Below are 26272 nucleotides of genomic sequence, written 5' to 3'. Positions count from 1 at the left end.
ATATATTCATCTTATTTATCAAACATGTAGCAGCGTCAGTTATTAGTTTTGGATGAATAGAGATCGAGATCGCTACTATATTTATCAGATTTCGATAAAAATTGCCAATTTATATGTAGTCCGATATGGGGAATCCATTCATTTATATACCACCAGTTGCGCGGTCAACAGGCAGCCGAGCGAAATGGCAACAGAAGTGGTAAATTTCCGGATCCGCACCCCCTCCTCCTTTCCTCCCTTTTGCAGGGATCGCCGAGGATCGTATGTACAAAAATCGAAATATATATATATATATATATATATATATATATATATATACATACAGGGTGTCCCAAAAGTCCCGGACCGGTCGAATATTTTATAAACTATGTACTTTAGAAAGAAATGTTTCAGACAAAAGTTGTATGGCTTGAAGGGGCCCATCAGATAGTGGCAATGATTTGACATGGGAGAGTCATTTGAAAGTCACGTGAAGATCACCGTCAATTTCTTTAATGGAACTCCCTATTTTTTATTAAATATTCTGGTAGCTCACGTTGAGAGCTTTCCAAAACACTATAACTAAGTAAGTTAGTTTTCATTAAGTACTTTCCGAATTATGAGGCTTGAAATCATTTCTTAATTTTACATAAACCGTAAAATATCTTGTAAAATATTCATTTTTCGATTATCTTACCTTAATACTTTTATGTACAAAATAATGAGAGGAATCAATTGGTGTAAAGAAAACACATAGTTGTTTTAAAAAAATATATGTAATTGTTAATTGCAAATTACATATTTTTTTCTTAAAAATAAGGTCCATACTAAGGGCGTGTTTCTGATGCCATTTAGAGTAAAAAAAGTCTAATAAACATATATCCGCAAATGCTTCCTAACAGAAATACAAGCATTGAAAGTTAAATATTTAAAAAAAGAAAGACATTTGGAAAAGAAAAGAAAGACATTTAATTTAATTCGTTCATTTACAAATTCTGTTCAAAATGACATCCTGCAGATTCATTACAAAGTCTTGCCCTGCGTAAAAGTGATCTAACAGCTTGTTCCACCATTCCAGGAGAATTTCTGATTTGTGTTGCCGCATCCATAATTCTGTAAATAAGTTCATCCGTATTGTGAGATTGAAAATGTAAACAATACCAGGCTGATAAAAATGTGAACAATAACAGACTAATAGAAAATGTTTCACATATTCATATCAGCTTTCAATGCTTGTATTTCTGTTAGGAAGCATATGTTTATTAGACTTTTTTTTACTCTAAATGACATCAGCAACACGCTCTTAAAGTATGGACCTTCAGTCATGGGACACCCTGTATATATGTATATGTATATATATGTATACATATATATATATATATATATACATACATATATACAGGGTGTGTGTGTGTGTGTGTGTGTGTGTATATATATATGTGTGTGTGTGTGTGTGTGTGTGTGTGTGTGTGTGTGTGTGTGTGTGTGTGTGTGTGTGTGTGTGTGTGTGTGTGTGTGTGTGTGTGTGTGTGTGTGTGTGTGTGTGTGTGTGTGTGTGTGTGTGTGTGTGTGTGTGTGTGTGTGTGTGTGTGTGTGTGTGTGTGTGTGTGTGTGTGTGTGTGTGTGTGTGTGTGTGTGTGTGTGTGTGTGTGTGTGTGTGTTGTGTGTGTGTGTGTGTGTGTGTGTGTGTGTTGTGTGTGTGTGTGTGTGTGTGTGTGTGTGTGTGTGTGTGTGTGTGTGTGTGTGTGTGTGTGTGTGTGTGTGTGTGTGTGTGTGTGTGTGTGTTGTGTGGTGTGTGTGTGTGTGTGTGTGTGTGTGTGTTGTGTGTGTGTGTGTGTGTGTGTGTGTGTGTGTGTGTGTGTGTGTGTGTGTGTGTGTGTGTGTGTGTGTGTGTGTGTGTGTGTGTGTGTGTGTGTGTGTGTGTGTGTGTGTGTGTGTGTGTGTGTGTGTGTGTGTGTGTGTGTGTGTGTGTGTGTGTGTGTGTGTGTGTGTGTGTGTGTGTGTGTGTGTGTGTGTGTGTGTGTGTGTGTGTCGAGTCAAGGAAGCTCGCAGTTGGAGGAAGGGGAGAGGGAAAGGGAGCCTTGGGGAAGTTGTTATCTGGAGTAATAGGTTCCGGTTCCTGTATCGCTTCCTGCTCTCCATCCGTCATCTCGCGGTTCTTTCAGCCTCCCAAACCTTTCACTCCTTCGCCGCATGTTGCCTTTGCAAAGGGGAAGCGAGGAGAGAGGAGTCAAAGAGGATATATCGTTACTTGTTTCCTTTTCCTTATTCCACCATTTCTGTATCTTTTTCTTTGCTTTCGTCGATGCGATAATAAGCGTAGGAAGCGTAAGATGAGATCGCAAATTTTTTGAAAATGCCTTAAAATATTTTAAAGCTTTTTTTTTTCTTAGAAAAACAAAAATTTTTTTGACACTCTTGCTCTTGAAAGTATTCCTCATACGTATTATCGACACTTTATTTGACTTGTCCAGAAATTTAGTGGGAGAATTTCAGTTTTCTTCGACTGGGAGAATTTCAGTTTCTGTCGACTGTTTTAAATTGAATATTAAAACGAGATTTAATATCTCAGGAGAACATTCATTTCACATTTCCCAAATTTATAAATAAATGGACATTGGAAATCAACGTTTACGTTAGTATTGAGATTCCATATTCCTCGTCTTGCGTTTTCTCGGCGCTATCTGCCGTTCGATTTGGTGTATTCTTTTTCAATATTCGGTCCCCGTGTTCGTCGTCGATGGGCAGTATTTTGTCTGGCGGTTGCCCGCGGCATCATCAGCGTGAATTCACGTCAAATCGTCCACACGTCGTTCGGCATTTGGCATTAGGTGGAAGACGCGAAAGACGATTTTGCATAATGGAACGTCAAAGAATGAAGGCACCGGCGCCTCTGTACATCAGTGACGCATGATCGACCGCCTAACACGCTGTAAACACATTTTCAGAGACGGTCAGAACACGTTGCACCCGTTGCCATTCCGTTTATCTGCTTACAACGTCGACGGAGCCCTGCCCGTATACATATTAGCATATTTTATACAGGCACGTGAACGCGAGCGTCTCAACGTTTGTGGATTAAAGCGGATGGTCTTTAATCGCTGGACTGGAATCGCGATAAAAACGCGAGAAATTTCAATTGCAAATCTACGGTACATGTAGAATGAGATAATCGTGACGTAATTTCAAAAATGCACAAACTATGTTAGGCGGTTTTCACGCGGTTAGGTACGCATCGTTTCGAATCTTCTAATACGAGGAACGAAACTATGGATGATGATATACTGAGAAAAAAATCTGGTTGCATTAATTAAAATTCTGATAGATTCAATCAGTATGTCTGTTGGAAAATGGAACCAGAATTCTTGTAGGAATTACCAGATGACTGTGATTAATTTCTTCCTGTTAAATTTACCAAATTTTCTTGTTAATAATACTAAATTCCTAAACCAGCACCAAGTCGTCTAAAATTCTTTCCATCTGATTTCAAAAGTCTGTTTAATATTTTGAATTCTAACAAGATTATTGGATAAATTTAATCCAGATTATTGAATAAATTATTTTAAATTCAGTTTGTTAGAAATTAAACTGATAAAACAGCGATGCAAGAAAAGGATGCAGCTCAAACACACACAATCAGAGAGCTAGCGTCCTCTTTCTGGCACTACTGCTCGTAAGAGGAAAAAAATATATCTTGCATTTAATGTTAATACTAGTTCTTTATATACATTTCATGGCAAATATTGAATATGAGTTAAGTTAAGCAAGCAAAAAAATTAATGTAACAAGAAATTTTATAGATCCACAAAATACTAATCAAATTCTTATAAAATCTATTAAACGTTCTAGTTATAAAAAATCGAGTCTTATAATAAAACTAGAAATTCTTGTTTGATTTAACCAAAATGCATTAACCTTCAATCATATACGTCTTGTTGGTACAATCAAGCGATTTTTCTCAGTGTACAATCCTCCTTTTTCACGCTAATGTTTACGTAATGTTAATGTCGATGCCTGGACTTGCCTTAAATCATGCGATCGCTAGATCAGCTTAAACCCTAGTCTAATCCCTCTGTCTCTCTCCGGCTCCAAAGCCGTTTCTGGTACAATGTTAGCATCAGCAAAGCCAAGATCTTGCTATTGTGGCGGATAATTTGATCGGGATCCACTACTCTCTACGATACTTACGTAGCTCTTCGACGTACAACGGTTGATACGAGTCCTGATTGGTCCTCGACTAAATCTTCCGCGCTTTGATGAGCATGATTTCACTTGTAATTATTTCACGTCAACAGTCACTTCGCGAAAGGAGATTTGCGAGTTTATACAGCGAGTTTGTACGACGCGAGTGTGTTTCCGATGGGGATTCCGACTTGTACAACTTCGGTTGAGATCCTTATTAGTAACGAATCTCTTTCTATAAAATAATCTCTCATGTATAAAATATTTTTAGAAAAAGGATCCCGCGGAATCCTTGTGGAAAATGGCTTTCGGTCAAATGTTTTGCAAAAAGGGTAGTTCTCAATATGTAGATTAAAAGCGTCCATGGGCATGAAGCTCTAAAAATTCGAGATTTTCAGCTACAGCCATCCAAAGTGGTAGATTTTTGAAGAAGTTTGAACCAATAAGATTGATTTTTGGACCACAGCTTCGCACTTTTTTGATTACATATTTATATAGTTGCGGTCGAGAGCTTTCCAAAACATCCTATGAAATTAATCTACATGTTGAGAACTATCTTTTTAAGGATGTTTTGTACCTATTTTCAAAATATTGAGAATTAATGAAAATTGTACAGAATGTCCTTACATATGTTTAGAATCTTCAGTACAATTTTTAAATCGATTCACTAAAGCGTTCACAAGTTATAAAGATTTTAATTTGCACCGAATTAACATGTATTCTTATGGGAAACGTGTAACCACGTCGATTCAAATGAGAAAAACACATGGAAATAATATTCAGAATTTGTTGAAAAGTTTAGGTACAGAGGAAATATTTGCTTTTCAAATAATATTATACAAGTAATAACTGCTTAAAGAGATATTAAATATAATTTAATGAAGTTAGCCATGTATCTGTCACAAGGCGAAATTCTCTGCCAAAAGTTAATCATTTCGATTAACAAAATTCGGAATATTTCAATAAAAACGTAATAAATATTAAAAAATACATTTCTGCACTAAGATCAAATTGTAATATTTATTTATAATTGTAATATGTATTGTAGTATTTTTCTCATACTCAAAATACACCAAAAGTGGATATTCGTCAATATTGATTTTCAGCTACTTTTTGCTGGGATTGTACATACCATCAAAATATCTTTAAAAGGTTTTTTTAATGGAGATTTCTCTTAAAACAATGATCTCTCTCTCTATTCGCGAATGACGTTTGCGGGTTTATCGTGATGAAATTATGCGTATTGAATATCGTAACAATCCTCGCGCTTCGGATCTCGGTTGACGAAAGAATTGCACAAGGATCCAGCCGTTTGTATTCATTTGCGTTCGATCAAAGCCAAACACGCGTTCAATCTCGCGTCCGATCGAGCTCAAACATGTTCGCAGTGGTTGGTCAGCGGGAAATATTATGTCCATTAGAGGGATGGGGATGGAGAGATGGGGATTCTGCCGGGCTGCGCGGAATATTGGCACCGGCCAAGCTCTACTCGATGCCGATGACACGTGAGCGATGGCCGTACACAGTTGACCATTGATTAACCACATTATTAGCTCTTCAGAAAGCGTGCGACGCACATTCCAGTATTATTTCGCGTATCGCGAATGAATATTTTGCGTATTTAGTGTACGCGTATTCAAGGGGGGAGCGTGAAATCTCCTTTTTCGTCGAGTGTCCTTTTCAGAAGCCGCGTGAAACATAATTTGCTCGTTTACTAAGTTTTCGCATTTTTTTATCCGAAAACGATAACCCTGTCGGATCTTTTGTTTTTTATAATGTCCTAATTTCTTGTAATTATTTTTATTTGTCGCGATTCAGCTCTCGTTATCAACTAGAACAAATTATTGTCACGTAAGGTCCAGGTTTGCGCTCGATCGACCGACAAGTGTCGGCGAGAATTGCGGACGTGAACCGGCAACAATGCGTGCTACTCAATTATGCGAAAGATCGCGTCGACCATGCATATTGCCATGACCTCGAATTAGTTATGACTCATGAACCTCACAATCAGAGAGTCGGTGGCAAAATTGCGCCGTTCCATCCATTCGCCGCTGTTATTTAGCACATTCGCTTATTGACAACATCCGTTTCATGGCTTTCATTTTAACCGTCATCTGAGCTCGAGCGATTCAAAGCGATCCAAAAGCGAATGGCAAATTACGCTCATGTCAAAGAGCGAAGATTCTTTTTCATCATCATTCATTTGATGAGATAGTACACAATTTGTCTAATAAAGTCTTGTGAAATAGTCATGATTCGATGACGATCTGATCTCTATCTTATATAGAAAAATACTGGCAGCATAAATCGGAGCATTTTCGGAGTAATTGCACCCGCGCAATTTCAGCGTTATAAGAGAGATTATTGGAATTTGAACGTCTCTTTATAAAAATTGAGAAGACGGGAAGACGGGGATGAGATCGGAAGTTGGACGGTGAATTCTACGTATGCTTGGTCAGGATATCGCTTTAGAGGCTTACCTGCACGATGAGATAATGCCCGACTAGTATGCATTTAAACGAGTGCATTATCCTCGTATTATCCGATGTTAACGATCCTTTCACGGACACGATTCATGGGTCGCCAGGCTGTTGACAAAATCATCCTACTGACTTTCAAGCGTCCATTACTTTAATTCTCAAGTAGTAAAACGTTGATACAATTAGTTGATAACGAGATGTATCTCGAAATTTTTGCTTATTTTATCGATTTTTCTTTTGAATAATTTTTTTTTGTTAAATGTAAGATTCATTTTATTACCTTCAAGATATATAAAAATATATAGAAAAAAATGTGTGCGCTTTGAAATTAATTATTTTTCTATTTTTTTATATCGATAAAAAGCATTTTTATGTCAAAATTTTTTGTTAAATGTAAGATTCATTTTATTACCTTCAAGATATTTCAGAAATATATAGGAAAAAAATGTGTGCGCTTTGAAATTAATTATTTTTCTATTTTTTTATGTCGATAAAAAGCATTTTTATGTCAAAATTTTTTGTTAAATGTAAGATTCATTTTATTACCTTCAAGATATTTCAGAAATATATAGGAAAAAAATGTGTACACTTTGAAATTAATTATTTTTCTATTTTTTTATGTCGATAAAAAGCATTTTTATGTCAAAGTTTTTTTGTTAAATGTAAATGTTTTTTTATGTCAATAAAAAGCAAGATTCAAGCTTTGGCTTATTAAGAATTAAAAATAAAAATTTCATTTCTACATTTTTTCCCGAAAAGCTCTATATTGATTCGAGAAGATTGCGATGATCGTTCTCGAGGACAGATCGATTTCATAAATATGTCGGAGAAGCTATAGAAAATAAAGAGGGGCGCTAATTTGTGGGCAGCTCGTACATTTGTATAAGAATCCCAATGCGAGCACGACATTACGTTACAATAGCGGCATAAGTGATTTTTCTTTTCTTCGCGAGACAATCGGCCGCCCTCGCTCTCTTAAGAAGTAATTTCTCACGTTGTCGTGTCGCCCCTTTTTTCCCCTCCTTCCGCGAGCGGGCTGTCAGACCACGTCTCTCGGTCGATTTGTACTTTTGTATCCCGTCCGTGTACATCCGCAAGGATACGAACGACGTGGGCCCGGCTCATTAGCATTCCCGCGGTGTTGTTTTCTTTCATGTGTACCGTCGCGTTGTGTGTCCGATCGAGAAACTAATTATCTAACGTCGCGCCCTTAGTCCCGGGATCATCCATCCTCGCTGGTTCCGTCTGCGGGCACCTTCATCTAGCACTGCCAGGATCCCCCGCGCGTAATATACGCGCTGCTCTCTTACGAGAGCATTTTTCGAAGAGCGAGTCGGAGCCGGGCGACTTTGATCCAATACCGGCTCGATCACGTGCGCGAGCGTAAACAGAGGGTGGCAATCGGGGACGAGAATGCTTTTCTTTGCTTTTCGCGATCTCCGCATGTCATATTTACTCTGTCTCGCGCGAGCCTCGTTGCCTCGAGCAATTCATTACTCGGCTATTATTTGGGATTGATTTCTCTAATTGTTATTTTATACTTTATATTTTTTCCTCTTTGTTTTTTTTTTCAGGAATCATGCACAGAAAAAATAAAAAATGTTAATTGTAACATTTTTCACATGTCCCAGAAAGTCCAAATTTGAAGTTAAAATAACTCATTCGTCGTATGTTACTTATTGACAAACCTAAAAATGTTAAATAATTGACACAATGCTTTACATTTATTTTTTGTTATCGTGACTTTAAGTGTAATGTAAAAATAACGTACAAATTAATTAAAAATTATATGAAAAAATAGTTGCAAGAACTCGTAAGAAATGCTGAGGACATTAATATAATAGTAATTGTTTTATTTAATTTAAATTATTCGTAATAGAAACATTTTAGTAAATTTGATTATTTTTTTATGTCAAGGTTCACGATTATTTCAAGATTCACTTGAACTTTTCTTAGAATGTTAAACTGACTTTGAGAAGTGTTGGTTGTTTAAAAAATGATTATGTCAAAAATACTCAAAGTAATATTCCATTTCTAAGAGAGTTATTATTATTTTTCAAATTTAGCCAAAATATACTGACAAAATATATTGACGAAAAAACGTATAAATCGTATCCCGATTCCTCGATTCCGAGGAAAGCCTTTGGCATTGTCATTAATCAAGTCTTGGCCGACGTACCTCAACTTGGTCGTTTTCGCACTTTCGTGATCCGGCCAGGGCACGCCCTACAATACTTTTGTCATTTCCGCACGGTTTCCCATGGGTGCTCGTATCGTTACAATCCATTAGGAAACACGCTAGAGAATATATCGTATACATATGTATTTCGCATGTGTTTACATCGTGCGTTCTTGTTTTATAATTCGCGGTAATATTTCACTCGTTAAGTAAGATTGAACGTTTAACGTTCGCGGAATGATAAGATGAATCGATGCGACGCATCGTTTTTACATCATTAATGGCCGTACACCATGTTAAATTCATGCAAAACGAATCGCATATTGGTTGCAGTTTTAATTGCGTAGAAATTATCCGATATTGATAGCATCGAACGTTAATATATATCGATAGCATCTGATTGCAATTATCGAGTACTATTCCTTTTTCATTCAATTCACAAACTATTAAATTAATACAATTTTTAATACATTTTTATATCATGTGTATTGATCGTTACAAAATTATGAGAATTACAAGAGATTATAATTGCAGTACATTAGAAAAGTCAATGGAATGACGACAGGTGGAAATTTCGAATATTATAATCTTCTTATTCACAACGTTAAAATTTTAATATAGTTTGATGACGAGCGCAGTTGAAAATTGGTTAAATATGTTGCGATTTATATACATGCGTGTTTATTTTGCGACAGATAGACTGAAAGAGATTTTCTGTTAAATAAGCGCAGCACGGTGTGTTATCATTAATATACTTCCATTTTTTTCTTTACCATATATTTTCTACCAATCAACGGCATATATATAACGGACAAAGACAAAATATATGTGTGCTATATTTTAAACGTTATACTTTTCGCGAGCACTCGTTTTATCATCGTAATTTGTAAATGTCCGATTTCAAATAAAGCACAAAACAAGCCTCATTTTTAATATGAAATATTAAGAGGAAAAGCGAAAGCTTTTCTTCAGATTCATCAAATATTTCTGTCTTTTATTTTCAGGAATGGAGGCGCTTATGTCCGAATTTTTCAATGACACAACCACCGCGTTTTACATAATCTTGATAGTGTGGCTTGCCGATCAATACGATGCCATCTGCTGCCATACAGCTCTGACAAAGAGACACTGGTTAAGGTACGTGGCTCTACTATTAGTTTTTCTAAGATTTTGAATATCAAACATCATTTGCATTCGTCTTTTAATGCGATTATCACGAGTGAAAGATTTAATTAATAAAAGGAAAAAAATTAGAAAGGTGTATCCCGGAAAATACACAGAATGATATCCGAACAGCATTTAATTAAAAAGAATTAGTAGTTGTATTAAGTTGTATTAAAGTAAAGGATGAGCTTTGCGTTGTCGGATGTAGCGAGCAATCTTTCGCTTTAATCCGGTAGCCTGTAGCCGAAACATCTGTTTTCGATAAATCTCCTTTTAAAATAGTCCAATAATCACATGGAGCTCATTTTTACGTGAAAATATGACACGTAGCATTTGTTTTGCATGCTTTTATATTGAATATCTAAAAATCATCGAATGTCTTTTTAAAATGACAATTAACAAATTTTTTCATCAATTATTTTCTTAGCGAAAATGTCAAAGAAAGTCATCATTTTTGTTTGCATTTTTTCTCATCATATATTTTTGTAATCAAGTCTTAAATTAAGTATTTGTTAAGGTAGATTTTATTTCTAAAGTTAAGAATATAGCTTTGTTAATTTTTTAACTTTATAAAGCTTGCGGAAAGCATCCTTTGTAAATCTTTTATAACGCAAAAATTATCAATGTCTCAATTTTTAGCAAGAAAAAATGATCTCCAGATTAATCAGAAAATTTGCTATTGAAAGGATGTTTAGTAATTCTGAGATATTCTTTATACGTATCGTAGTATTTATAAAATGTTGTCGCGTACGTTTGAAGTTCAATTGTATTTTGATTTTATTCCGATTGATGATTTTTCTTTTGTTCGACGCTGTAAATATATCCGGATAGTCGAATTAAGAGGCATTATTTTTAAATCATTTACAACTAAAAAATTACCAATGTCTCGATTTTTAAGAAAAAATGATCTCCAGATTAATCAGAAAATTTGAAAGTTTCAAGTTTGAAAGTTTAGTAATTTTGAGATATTTTTTATATAACGTATCATAGTATTTATACAATGTTGTTACGTTTGAGGTTCAATTGTATTTTGATTTTATTCCAATTGATAATTTTCCTCTTGCTCGACGCTGTAAATATATCTGGATAATCGAATTAAGAGGCATTCTTTTTAAATCATTTACAACTCAAAAATTACCAATGTCTCGATTTTTAAGAAAAAATGATCTCTAGATTAATAAGAAAATTTGAAAGTTTCAAGTTTGCAAGTTTAGTAATTTTGAGATATTCTTTATATAACGTATCATAGTATTTATACAATGTTGTTACGTACGTTTGAGGTTCAATTGTATTTTGATTTGTATTTTGATTCCAATTGATAATTTTCCTCTTGCTCAACGCTGTAAATATATCCGGATAGTCGAATTAAGAGGCCATTTGTTATTAATGATCCGGCAAATATACATACGCGCACATAGACGTATCTCTAATCATTTGACGTATTCTGATGGTACGATTAACGTTGAGCTTGATCAATCGGATTTGAACGTCCTTTCTATAGAGAGATGCCCGTTGATCTGTAGTTATAAACGCACAACGATCTATGCACATTCCGCAAACATCGAACGGCAATTCGCTGATTCAACAATCCAGTTGATCCTACACAGAGACGTCAAAGCGAGGTCGAGCTGAGAACTTCGCAATAGAGATCCGAGCTTTACGCTCTGTGTAGCTTAGATCTCCGGAAAGGACTGTACCGCGAGGCAATTTCCCTGGACGAACGAAGGGTAAGACCGAAACATTAGAGAGACATTAGGTGACGATTAAACAAAGCTGTCGCCAACGACGAACTTACACTGATCCTGGAAGTCCTGGATTCCCACTCGGGAGCTCTAAGCAATGCTAGAGATTTCATTATTATCGGTCCGCGCTTTCACAGAGCCATTCCAAGTCTTTAATGGATCTTTTCGAAGATTTCAGATGCGAGACATCTTTTGCATTTTCTCACTAATTCTCTTTTTTCACAATATTTTATTTTTGAAAGAATTTTGATTTTTTTTTTTTTTTTTTTTTTTAAGGAAAGAAGACACAAGATTGTCTCTCTCTCTCTCTTTCTCTCTCTTTGCAAACACTTGGGAAATTCCTCGCTAATGCTTCGTATAATTCTACTTTGCTCAAGACAAGATGGATTTACGCTCGATGTATTTCCGATTTGTATCGGGCTTGGTGAAAATCGGCGGAGGCTGGGTTTGTAATCGGACTGGAGATTGGAAACGGATCATTAGGACTGGCATTAGCAACAATTAAATAGATCTGACGCCGGTAATGGTATTCGAGTCTCCGAGCAACGGCCCAAGTAACGCTGCGTCCCGCCCCGTGTATCGCAGAGTCTTCTAATACGGGATTTACACTGAGGTGTAATTAGGATCAATTCTAATCGGCGTGAGCGAAGCAGTGCCTCGGGTAGGAGTAATCGAGATCGTTATCGAGGGCGACGCGTGTCTGCAAGACAAATCAAATTGTCCTCCGTGAAACGAGTGACACGCCGTCACTCGTCTAACGAAACGATTATTATGCTTGTACGCGCGTTAATCAAAGTTTGAAAGAGACAAAAGATAACTATCGTCATTAGGTATCGAGGATAATTGGATAATTAAATCTTTCGATATATTTATAATCGAAGCAATCATATTAAAAGTATCCGCATCTTAATCTGCATCAAGTTTCTCAAAATTTTCCCAGATTTCGATTAGAATGTTTGATATACAGGGTGTTTCCGATCACCCATTTAAAAACTAGAGAAGTGGTTATTTCAAAAAAGTAAAAACATTTTTTTTATAAATCGAGTGCGGTCTATCGAATGGTGATATTTTCAACTTCTCGTTCCGGCCGGAAATATGCGATTCAGACCAGAAGTGCATTTTTTAAAATGAAACCCCTTATTTTTCATTGCATATTCTTGTAACTTACCTCGAGAGCTTTCCAAAACACTATAACAAATTATTTTTCTATGAAGTACTTTTCGAGTTATTTTGAGGCTCGAAGTCATTTCTTAATTTTATATAAACCATAAAATATCTTGTAAAATATTCATTTTTCGTTTATCTTACCTCAATACTTTTATGTACAAAATAATGAGAGGAATCAATTGATGTAAAGAAAACATATAGTTGTCTTTAAGAAAAAATATGGAATTGTTAATTGCAAATTACATATTTTTTCTTAGAAACAACTATGTGTTTTCTTTACACCAATTGATTCCTCTCATTAGTTTGTACATAAAAGTATTAAGGTAAGATAATCGAAAAATGAATATTTTACAAGATATTTTATGATTTATGTAAAATTAAGAAATGATTTCAAGCCTCATAACTCGAAAAGTACTTTATGGAAAAATAATTTATTATAGTGTTTTGGAAAGCTCTCGAGGTAAGCTACAAGAATATGCAATGAAAAATAGGGGGTTCCATTAAAAAAAACGCACTTCCGGTCTGAATCGCCTATTTCCGGCCGGAACCAGAAGTTGAAAATATCACCATTCGATAGAACGCACGCGATTTATAAAGAAAATGTTTTTACTTTTTTGAAATAACCACTTCTCTAATTTTTCAATGGGTGGTCTGAAACACCCTGTATATTAATTTGATCAATTGATTAAGAATCAAAATTCGCATAGTAATATCAATGTCAATGTCCTTTGAATATCCGTCAAGAAAATTATCAAGTCTTTCTTTCGATGAATAAAGATGTATAATACTATCAGATTGGCATTATAACTCTCATGACAATTTACCTCCCAGACTAATCTCATTTTCCCCAGGTTTCAAACATTTGCATAACTGCATAGCGGACTTTCCGTATGTAGGACGTTTTAAACGGTTCACGGATTAGGTGCGGGTTACGCTAGATGTGCATTAGGGTGCCAGTCGACATCACTGTTTTCACGGGTCATTCGCTTTTAATTAGGAATCCGACTTTCGTTTATACGGCTTGCTCGATAGTCTGTATTTAGTTTCTGGTGCGTTTCGATGTCATTCGTAAACCTGCACGGATGACGAAGAGGCAAAGAAGTCGGCGAGCACGTAAAACTTTTCGTTAAATCGCACGACAAGTGCAAAATTTTAATTATCATGTGTATGATGCAATCTGTTAATCAGTATCACATATGGATATATTGGATGTATTGAATATATGAATATTATTTTAAAATATACTTTTCTATTTTTTATTCTTTTCATGAATGATTTTATGCAAAAAAGACTAGTCTCTAAGAAACCCAAGTCTGAAGCTTTTTCGCGTACACCATTAAAAATGATATCGTCGCTTGGTTTTTGCTCTTCGAGTAAGTGCTTCGGTAACGCTGTTTCTTATTGATTTCTGTAAAAGCCTCACTTTGGTACTCGATGTACCTTTATTGCGCTCTTTCTCAGCGCACAACAATTATACGCGATAAATATCAAATCCCTTTTCTTCTTTTCTCCATCAACATCGATGCTTTGTACAGCTATATATACGGTATATATAACGAAAGCTTCGCGAGTTTGGCCTGTTTCTGTCACGACGCGCCATTCTTGTGGGTTAAAGTAAAACTGCGAAGAGAAAAAGTCAGAATGGGGGGCGCGTACGAGGTGGGAAAAATGATGTGACAGATAGACATTGCTAGGGGCGAATAGTGTTGAGAAACTTGAATGATCGCGACCAACTGATACTTGTACGATATGGGGAACTTGAGCATTGTCATATATTTCTTATTCGACTACAGATTTCGCGGAATGACGTCACCATTCAATTACAGTTTGGAATATTCCTTACATTTATTTTTCGCACACGTGTTCCTGATAAAGGAATGGGATGTATGATGTATTTATACTTTTACGGAAACTTTTCATTTAATAAGATATTTTATGTTTTCGTAATTTTCAATTTTATTATTTTTGTGTTAATTTATATTTTGTATTATTTTTGTATTAATATGTTATATAAACACACGCAACTCGCATTATTTCCTCGGTATTTAATTTATTTTACATCAACGAAATAATTGTATGAGAAACTATTTCTATTTATTTTCATTTTCTCGATCAAAGATAGATAATAAAAACATAACATTTTACAAATTATTTCTCTGAAAAATCTTAAAAGATAAACGCAATCGAGCAATTGCTTTCGTACAATCGACGTTAAAGCCTCAATCTCGTGGTAAGAGTTTCATCCATTTGTTCGACGAAGGCTCGCTATATTTTAAGCGTGTTGTAACCGTGCAAAGCTGTGCGTGTGTACACGTTTCGTCCTCGAAAACAATTAGAAAAGTGCTTTGTTGAAGAGAGTCTCACCAAGTTTGCCGGATAATCTCGAATCCATCGTCGTCCTTTTTTTCCCAAGTTAGCCTTATATATAACATCGATATTCTTTTGCTTTCATAAAGATTGCACGCTCTGAATGAACGGTGAGATAACGATTGTCGCGAATTGGAAAAGAAAGATGAAGACGTTATTTGCGATAAGGGCTAATCAGACATGAAACACGGGATGACGTTAATTTGGACGAGCTCAATTTTTGCAACTGGTACGTGAATAGATAATGGAAAAAGAGAGTGGGATTCATTGAGATAAAATTTCCTCCGAATGCGCATGGCAGTCGAGAACTTATATAAGCGATCACCGTGATGTCTAAGGGTGGTTTTAGATGCGCTCGGGCTAGTTGAAAAGAATGTATTTTTAATTTAATTCAAGTACAGCTTCTCAGCTACAAGTCCGCGTCTCTCTCTCGCTTTGGTTTTCTCCTTTTTTCCTATATTATCTCTTGACAAAGCAAGCCTCTCTCGGCTTGTTCCCTCTTCTCCCTTGTTTTTTTCGCAGAGGGAGATGATTGTTTTCATTGTGCTCGCGATTAACAAAATATGATAGTATCAAATTGCAGAATTCTGTATGAATATTCTATTCAACACTGTAAATTTTTAATATAAAATTGTAAATAACTTTATGTGTACAAATTAATTTCAAATACATTCGCGCCACGGTACGGATATGAAAAGTCGGACGATCCTTCATAAATTGAAGTGAATGGATCGTCGGGTATGATGGATCCCGCGAGATGTTATACCTCTTCTTGCTTTTTTAATTATCAGACTGATATTTTCGGAAATTTTTTTTTATATATTATAAGTCTCTCGATTAAAACGCGACTAAAAAGAAATTTATATAAATAAAAACTTTCCGAGCGGAAACGAAAAAATTCAAAATTCCTACACGATATTTACAAATGTGAGTTTAAGTATATCTTTGCGATATTTCTCATTAATCGTCAACGAAAGGACACGCTGGACATTCGTCTTGAGAAACGTTAGCCGAGCATCGGACGTATTCGATGTAATATCTTTCTCTGGCTGCGATCGGGTTTTCGCGCTGTTTCTCCGCGATTATTTCACCTTCTTGATGGAATTAGGATGTGTCCACTTTAGCGAGATGGTGACAGTGCAATCGGAGAAATAGAGGAAAGGAAGAAACGTTGTTTCACGCGATATATGGAACTATAGGGATTGTCAAGAGAGACGTGCACTTCATTTTAGATCCGTAACGTGAATCCGGATCCGAATTTCTCTCTCTCTCTTTCTTTTCTCTCTAGTTTGTAGATGTCGAATATTCGGTTCCATTTAAAGTCGGAAACTATCTTTCGCATTTCGTCTCGTAAATAGAAAAATCGTGGTATCTCGAAAGAGCGAGATATATCGATAAATTCGTTCGATTAACGCGATCAAGGTGCGTAAACGAGCAAACATCTGGATACAACAATCGCATAATGGGATATTAAGGATGTTTTGTATGCACAATCCCAGCAAAAAGTAGCTGAAAATCAATATTGACGAATATTCATTCTTAATGTATTTTGAGTATGAGAAATTGTGTGAAATATTACAATTTGATCTTAGTGCAGAAATGTATTTTTTAATATTTATTGCGTTTTTACTGAAATATTCCGAATTTTGTTAATCGAAATGATTAACTTTTGGCAGAGAATTTCGCCTTGTAGCAGATACATGGCTAACTTTATTAAATTATATTTAATATTTTTTTAACCAGTTAATACTTGTATAATATTATTTGACCAAATATTTCCTCTGTATCTAAACTTTTGCAAATTTTCAACAAATTCTGAATATTATTTCCATGTGTTTTTGTCATTTGAATCGACGTGGTTATACGTTTCCCATAAGAACACATAATTCGATGCAAATTAAAATCCTTACAACTTGTGAACGCTTTAGCGAATCGATTAAAAATTGTACTGAAGATTCTAAACATATGTAAGGACATTCTGTACAATTTTCATTAAATTCTCAATATTTTGAAAATAGGTACAAAACATCCTTAATTTCAAAGCGCACATATATTTCTTAAATATCTTGAAGATAATAAAATGAATCTTACATTTAACAAAAAATCTCTGACATAATAAGAATGCTTTTTATCGACATAAAAAAATAGAAAAATAATTAATTTCAAAGCGCACACATTTTTTCCTATATATTTCTGAAATATCTTGAAGGTAATAAAATGAATCTTACATTTTACAAAAAAACTCTGACATAATAAAAATGCTTTTTATCGACATAAAAAAAAATAGAAAAATAATTAATTCGACGTGGTTATACGTTTCCCATTTGAACACACGTTAATTCGGTGCAAATTAAAGTCTTTACAACTTGTGAACGCTTTTAGTGAATCTTAACAAAAAAACTCTGACATAATAAAAATGCTTTTTATCGACATAAAAAAATAGAAAAATAATTAATTTCAAAGCGCACACATTTTTTCCTATATATTTCTGAAATATCTTGAAGGTAATAAAATGAATCTTACATTTTACAAAAAAACTCTGACATAATAAAAATGCTTTTTATCGACATAAAAAAAAATAGAAAAATAATTAATTCGACGTGGTTATACGTTTCCCATTTGAACACACGTTAATTCGGTGCAAATTAAAGTCTTTACAACTTGTGAACGCTTTTAGTGAATCTTAACAAAAAAACTCTGACATAATAAAAATGCTTTTTATCGACATAAAAAAATAGAAAAATAATTAATTTCAAAGCGCACACATTTTTTCCTATATATTTCTGAAATATCTTGAAGGTAATAAAATGAATCTTACATTTTACAAAAAAACTCTGACATAATAAAAATGCTTTTTATCGACATAAAAAAAAATAGAAAAATAATTAATTCGACGTGGTTATACGTTTCCCATAAGAACACACACGTTAATTCGGTGTGCAAATTAAAATCCTTACAACTTGCGAACGCTTTAGTGAATCGATTTCAAAATTGTACCGAAGATTCTAAAAATATGTAAGGACATTCTGTACAATTTTCATTAAATTCTCAATATTTGGAAAACAGGTACAAAACATCCTTAATCACGGAATAACGGATGCGCAACGGCGGCGAATTTTTCCCTTCAAAATTGCGATACATGGGAGATTGAGCGGAATGAAGACGCATCTCGGACACGTGCGTTCGATTCGCGTCGAAAGGGAGACGAAAGCGGGCGACGGCGGGAGACGACGCGCATAAATTTCTATACCCTTATCCAGGCTTCCGGAAGAGAGATAGGGCTTGCGTTTTCGTGAGCGCGGGCGTCGCCGAGGCGAGGCGAGGCGGAGGGCGCGGAGGGGCGCGGAGCGTCGAGTGCTTACAATCAGCTGGGCTTGTCCGCAAATAACACCGGTGGATGATTATGATTGAATAAGGTCCGTAATTGAGGCTATTGAGCAATTATATAAATAACACACGATCCCCTCCCTCTCTCCCCCCTCCACCCCCCTCTCTCGTTCCTGGTTACACATGCACGCTCGCGCCCGCGCACGCGGATATGTAGGCACTCGTAAACACATAGCACGAGTGCGGCGGGGGCTGCGTGGGGTGTTATTTCAGCGTTATGGGTGAAGGGTGGATTGGTCGGGTGGCTCCGCCGTCGACCGGGAGCCCCGACGAGTTGGGTGGAAAATTACAGTGCAAACATTACGTGTATATATCTATATACCGTGTGGCGCGCGCGCGCGCGCGCAGGAAGGAGAGAGAAAGAGAGATGCCGCGGTACATCCCGCGCGTTAGGCGGGGCCGATGATCTCAAATTGCCCGCGCCTGGAAAATCCTCGGTCGTATCGCGAAATTATATCGCGCACAAAAGTGGCGAATCGATTCAAAAACAGCTCGCTCTCTTCGGCGAGCACTTATCGTGTTTGGCGCGTTAAATTGATCTAAACGTCGCGTCGGCTAGAAATTGCACGTCGTCTCGTCATCCGCGTCTTCGATTTATCTTCGAACGCGATGAACGAGCTCGTTTGCCGAAGTGTTCCACTTTCCAGAGTGCGAGGCTTTAACAGATTTCGGCGATTATATTTTTCGAAAATTTTTTTTCGCAGCGGACGATTAGTTAATTAAATCCCTACCGTTGTTACAATTAATATCAATTGTCGTATAATTTAGAGTTTATGGAAATTGGCTAGATTATATGTTTTCTATTTATTTTGCAAAATTAAAAAATTTATTATTTTATTAATCAATAAATTTTATTATTTTATTGAAAATGCTGAAAAAAAGAACAAAGAAATCTGTCCGTTTTTAGTTCCGAATATATAAGATACAATTCTTCAAGTATCGATAGAATATTATCACGACGATGTAGCTAGAATATTTTGAAGAAAACGAAAACCGGACACGAGGAAATATTCTCTCTGGAACGCCTACAATTCTCTCTGTCTGAGACCTGTTCCGCGTTGTACATTTAATCGCGCGAGTGATCTTAAGCTTAAGCCGCTCCTCTGTTTTACGAGTACACCCCCCGGTTGCGTGGCGACCGGATTTCAATAGCGAATGAAACCTTAAGTCACATTTTTTTTACTCGGCTGCGCAGGAACGTTCACCTGAGAAACTATAATTAGTTTCTCCGTTCTGCCGATATTTACTTTCCGAAGGTGGACATACCGCGGGAGGTGAGAAAGGGAGAGGAGGTGAGGGAAAAAAAAGGAAGACCGACGAAGCTGGAGCCCGATATCCTGGGAGAGTTGGCGTTTTAATCAGGGTGTCTCGTTCGTCTCGAATATCTCGCGCGGAGAAAAAGAGAGAGACGGGGCGAGAGGGTGGCAAAAGGGGGGGCGTCAGACAGGCGCCAGGCGAACGGTACAGGCGGTCGACTCCCTGACGGCCGCTTGATGGAACCGAGAACTGACTTCATTTTCCGCGGACCGTCTTTTCTTCGTCCTCTCGCCCCCTTCGCGATCAGGCGCTACTTTTGTCCTCGCGACAGGGTGCCGAAACACGGCACGCTACGGGGGTCCCCCTTGCCGCCTTCCGTCCTATATATGTACCTATACTTGCGTTTTATCCGGAAAAGGTCTGTCTGTCGCTCGACAAGTCCGGAAAACAAGAATAAGCGAGACTAGTTACGATGAAATTATTCGAGCGCTTCAAAATATTAACGAGAAAATGTTGCTTAGAGAAAGTCGACATTTCGAATCGGTATTCTCGTATTTATACGAATGTATTTTATATAAAACTATTACACGAATATTTCGCATATATTTATCGATGAACGACATTTTTCGATAAATACATTTTGAATTTTATTTATGTTTTTTTACCAGAGTTCTTCTGTATTTGTTTATTTTATTTATTTATTTATTTATTTTATTTCTAGAGAAATGTATCGCTTTTGAACTAAAATTTGCGCTTTATTTATTTATTTATTATACAGCGTATTTGAAATATTTTAGCTATTTTTCAAAAAAATGTATATTCTTTGCTTTTTAACGGCACGGTTGACCAAATACGCCGAAAGAAATAACTATGTTGCAACTCGTGTGATTAATATCATTTAACGGCACTGTACGTTTTACGGTATTTCGTCCAAAACGAAAAGTCGGGATGGTATTCGCCATGTGACAAGGTGCATGATTAATCGTAAACAACGGATAGAAAATTAGTCGTCGTAAGATAATTAACCGGCATAATTAATCGTCTTGACTCCCGACCACGCGGTTTGGAATACTAAACAGACTGTCATCCGTGTCCAGAAAAAATACGGTCTTTCGGTTAAAGACTCATTATCTTTGCCGTGTGTTGCATGTTACTTCAAAATATATATTTTTTTCAACGAGTTTCGCGCTCAAATTTAATTCAAGCGACTTTTGTAAATATTTTTTCAATAAAATTCAAGAGAGGACCGGTAAAATATATAATATGTATTAAAAGAATTATATATAACGCAAGTTTAAAAAAAATACATCCATCTTTTTTTTTCTACATAAAGAGTACATTTACAATTGTACATTAAAACGCAAATTCGCGTCAGCTACATAGGTTGAGAAGCATTTTATTTTGAGGATTGTCGTCGCCTCGTCGCAAAACGCGGAGCCACACACGTGCCGGGATCTTTTTTTCGATACATCTTCTCTGTAGAGTTTCTTTTCACGGGTAAAGCGCGCGAGGAAAAGCTCCAATTACGAAATATCGGAATCTTTGATGCTTTCGCCCTCGCATTTTTCCCGACGCCGATAACCAGATTGATCGATAGCGTGCGAATGCGAAGGGAAATGCTCGAAAGCGCGAGTAGACTTGTAGAGCACGCTTGTTCATCATCGAGGGTTAATCGTGTTTTGATATAACGAGATAGGGTTAACCCCGATAGGGTGATTCGGCGGCCGCGAATGTTGCTTTTCAGTCTTTGCGAAGAAACATCAATCTTGAGCGGAAACGCGCTCGGCATTTGATAGAGTAGCTTATAATAAGTTCGCTACATCTCTCGGCTTGGCCGATATCTCTTGCGCGCGTGAAAAATTCATCTCTTCGATTTAATTAGAAATGTACGTGATAAAACTTTTGCCATTTTTTCTTTAATTATGGAAAAACTATCAGTTTCTTGAGAAAAAAAAAACGACATTCTTCTAATCAAACGCGTGTAGCTTTGCTTAATTTTTCTTCCACCTCTCTTGCTCTTTTTTCCGATATACAAGGTAGACCATTGTAATCTGTCGGACTGAAATATCTCAAAATCCATAAGTTTAAGACAAAAATGTTTGCGACAAAAGATGTATGGTTTCGAGGGGACCATAAGAGGGTACCATTGGTTTGATCTTGAAGAGTTACCTGAAGATCACGTGAAGATCGTCTCCAACTTTTTAAATGGAACCGCCTACTTTTTATTATATATTCTTGTAGCTTATCTCGAGGGCTTTCCAAAACACTATAATAAAATATTTCTCCCTCAAGTACTTTTTGAGTTATAAGACTTGAAATCATTTCTTAATTTTACATAAACCGTAAAATATCTTGTAAAATACTCATTTATCGATTATCTTACCTTAATACTTTTATGTACAAAATAATGAGAGGAATCATTTGGTGTAAAGGTGTAATTGGTGTAAAGAAAACACATAGAGAAAATATATCGAGATAAGTTTAAGAATATATAATAAAAAGTAGGCGGTTCCATTTAAAAAGTTGGAGGTGATTTTTACGTGACCTTTAGGTGACTCTTCAAGATCAAACCAATGGTACCCTCTTATGGCCCCCTCGAAACCATACAACCTTTGTCTGAAACATTTTTGTCTTAAACTTATGGATTTTGAGATATTTCAGTAGATTAAAATGACCCTGTATTTTAGAAACGGAAGGAGAAAGAAATTAGCAGATGGAGAAAACGAAGGAGGGGGAAAGAGGGAGGGGTTTACAATTTTGTATCCCCGAGTGCAGCGGTTGTATGCACAGAATGTACCGTTTCGTTAGAGGAAGACGCTTATAAAATTAAGAGATAATGAGAATTAACGACGATGACAGCAATCTCTGCTCACGCCTTGATACCATCGCCTTCCGCATTGTGCGATCGGACTATGCCCTCGCTCTATGCGGCCGTAAAATGAATACAAATCTCTCTGCATCTCGCTTTAAATCCCGATAAAGATTACAGATGCCACGCGGTATATACGGTTTATACGCGCGAGAAATTTTCGACGAACCGATCTCCGTTTATCTAGTCACGCGCTCTCTATCCGTCGTCTTTTTTCATTTCGCGCGTCATATAAAACGATACCGTATCATCGCGATATCATATCGCGCTTGTATGTATTTTGCATGTTGGTAGTTGCATGTTGCTTGCGTCGGTGCCAACTCACGTCGCGCTGTAATTTTATCACTCTCGAAACTTGGATGTACTCTTGACCGACCGCTTTAAGCACCCTCGACGCTTTTCCGTGCACTTTTAAGCATCCTTTTCGCCACTTGGCATTAAACCTTTAACCGCCCTCGACTCGCTCCTCCGCGTTCTTGCCATCTGAAAAAGAGTGAAAGAGACGGGACGATTTGTATCCCGAAAATGATCCACTCGCGCAATTAATTTGTATACAGCACGATTTCTATCGCGATTATAAATCTGAGCCAACTGAAGCGATTTTGACATTGCCTCGACATATCGAAAAGCACTCATTCCCTCTACTTACGTTAAAAACGAAACATTTTCGTTTCAATAATAGATATAATGACAATTAGAAGGCTCGTGTATTGCAATGCAATAATAATCAAATTAACATTAAAGGGCCGACAATACGAGCAAATTAATAAGAAGATGCTGAAGAAGACTAAGTTAAATCGAAACGTTTGTGATCTTTTAATTAAACGAACTTATAATTAATTGTTTTATTTATTTTTATTTCTAACTTATTAATTTGCTCGTATTGTCGTCCTTTTAATGTTAATTTGATTATTATTGCATTTTCGTTTCATTTTCAAATTATAACAATGTGTCACTTTTTACTCTAATTTACCCATCATTTTAGAGAATTGTAGTTTGTATTCGCTTCTTAATAATTGTATCTTATGAAAGTCGTTCGTACAAGTTCGTCAGTATAAGCAAAACTTCATATGTGAAATTTAATGCACGGCTTTTTATGGCAAAAGAGTAACGAAAGGAAGGCGGATGCGGGTATTAATTCAGCATGTCATTAAAACTTGGCTCCAACATATGTTTGCCAAAGCTTGGTTTTATGACGTTGTCAAAATGAAATTTCCATTCGGCATGTGTAATTCAAAACGACTTTTTCAACATAAATGGTCGTTACTGTGCACATTTTGTCAACATTCTATCAAGCGCATTTTCGAAAAAGGACCGGCGATACCTTGCGCTTCAAATTATAAGATGACGGAGAAACTTGCGCGGTTATTAAGTGAGCAAAAATACGCGTGAGAAACTGAAAAATCGCCTCGAATTATAACGGCACTGTCGGAAACTGTCGGGGGATTTTGCGGAGAGTATAAGAATGTCAAAAACTATCGAAAAACTGAAGCACGCATTGAGAAAAAAATCTGGTTGCATTAATTAGAATTTTAAGAGATTCAATCAGTATGTCTGTTGGAAAATGGACGAACCAGAATTCTTGTAGGAATCACCAGATGAATCTGATTAATTTCCTCCTGTTAAATTTACCAAATTTTCTGGTTAATAATACTAAACTCTCCAGCACCAAGTCGTCTAAAATGTTTTCCATCTAATCTCAAAAGTCTGTTTAATTTTGAATTCCAACAAGATTATTGGATAAATTCAATCCAGATTATTGAATAAATTATTTTAAATTCAGTTTGTTAGAAATTAAACTGATAAACAGTGATGCAAGAAGAGGATGCAGCTCAAACACACGCAATCAGAAGGCTAGCCTTCTCTTTCTGGCACTACTGGTCGTAAGAAAAAAAAATATACTTTGGATTTAACGTTAATACTAGTTCTTTATATACATTTCATGGGAAATATTGAATACGAGTTAAGTTAAGAGTGGCAAGCAAAGAAATCAATGTAACAAGAAATTTTATAGATCCAACCAGAAAATACTAACCAAATCCTTACAGTAAAATCTATTAAACGTTCTAGTTATAAAAAAATCGAGTCTTATCACGATAACCAGAAATTCTTGTTTGATTTAACCAAAATGCCTTCAATCACATACGTCTTGTTGGTACAATCAAACGATTTTTCTCGAGTGCGAGCTAACTTTTTATAGACGAAATAATTTATACGCGAGACGTTTCGCTTTCGAAATCGTTCTCGTCAAGAGCGTACATCGCGATTACGAATCGGGATTGATAAAAATTTGCGGCTGATAAAATGAAAACATGTCGATAAAAGAAACATATAGTGCATACTACGTAAGCGTGGATGATCAATCTATCGAGAAACATTTCCCAAGGTATTTGTTTCATATTTGTGTCGGCGATCTCCCTCCTCCCTTTTATCCGTTGTTTCACTCTTGTATATTTTTATCATTCGTGTATTTTCACCTCGTCCGTTTCTCGCGTGCCCATCGATGCGTATTCGCCCACTTCCATCGTGAACGTACGCGCATATAGTTAGCCATTTATCTCAAATTCTAGCAAATCCTCGCGAATCTGCCACTGAACGCAAATGGCACGTATGAACAGTTTCACATGAGATCGTACGCGTTTTGAGATTATAAGTTTAATTGGTATTTGCGTATGTGCGTATTTGCGTGCCTGCTACAGAACTCATTTGCGATGAATAATGCAGCGAATTTGTTTAATCCTGGCACTCTTTTAGAAAAAGAGGATCTCCGTTTTTTAATTCCGTATCCCATCTATCTTGCATTTACAAAGTGTTTCGGAATCATCGCAGCATCTGTTAATGGCTCTCGAGACGATTTTTTTTCAGCGAAAATGTCGATAATTTCCGATTATATAAGCGATTCGAGATATAGAGGTATCGAGATTATACACGATAGGAATATTTAAGAAAACAAGGTCTTTCGAAAGATCATGGCGAGATTTAGATATGGAAACGAAGAACTCGGAAATAAATTTAGGCGCGAACAGGAGGAGAAACTATGTAGAATATATCAGAAGGAAGTAGAAATATTAGAGAGATACAAGGAATAATAAAAGAATAGAGATAAATGAATCAAATTTTAAGAGAAACGAAAGAGGGAATTTGATGGATGAAGATAATTCTAAGGTTCAGAAAAGAGAAGAAAATCAAAGAAATTATTAAAGACAATCTAAAAGTAATTGAAATTATTTGGGATAAGAAACAACATTGTACGAGTTAAGCATATTATAAAGTCTGTTACATTTTACGTAAAACCCCTTTCGATGCCGAAAAAGACGAGAAATAAATAAATCCATCTATCTATAAGCGATTCGAAAAGAAGAACTTTTTGCAAATTAAACTTTACGGATAGTTAAATTTGGTAAAAGATTATAAAACTTACATTCTTCAGTTAATTTCAGGTAGAGTTTACTTTGATAAAATTTTAATTTAAAACTGACTAGTTACAAAGATGTACAAT

At 36.1% G+C, this 26272-nt stretch overlaps 1 protein-coding gene across 4 annotated transcripts in view; it reads left to right on the top strand.

Annotated features, from left to right (window-relative positions):
* LOC105255541 (membralin) overlaps positions 1-26272 on the top strand; it is a 73857-nt gene that overhangs the window by 18626 nt on the left and 28959 nt on the right. For all 4 annotated transcript variants that reach the window (XM_025408115.1, XM_011264858.2, XM_011264855.2 and 1 more), the window contains one exon: positions 9825-9957. In XM_025408115.1, the coding sequence (XP_025263900.1) occupies positions 9825-9957 (133 nt within the window). The remainder of the gene's footprint in view (positions 1-9824; positions 9958-26272) is intronic.

Source organism: Camponotus floridanus, unplaced genomic scaffold, assembly GCF_003227725.1.
Source record: "Camponotus floridanus strain SB8 unplaced genomic scaffold, Cflo_v7.5 scaffold2, whole genome shotgun sequence".
Taxonomy (NCBI): Eukaryota; Metazoa; Arthropoda; class Insecta; order Hymenoptera; family Formicidae; genus Camponotus; species Camponotus floridanus.
Note: the sequence above shows the minus strand (reverse complement) of the source record. Positions and strands in the feature narration are given on the sequence as shown.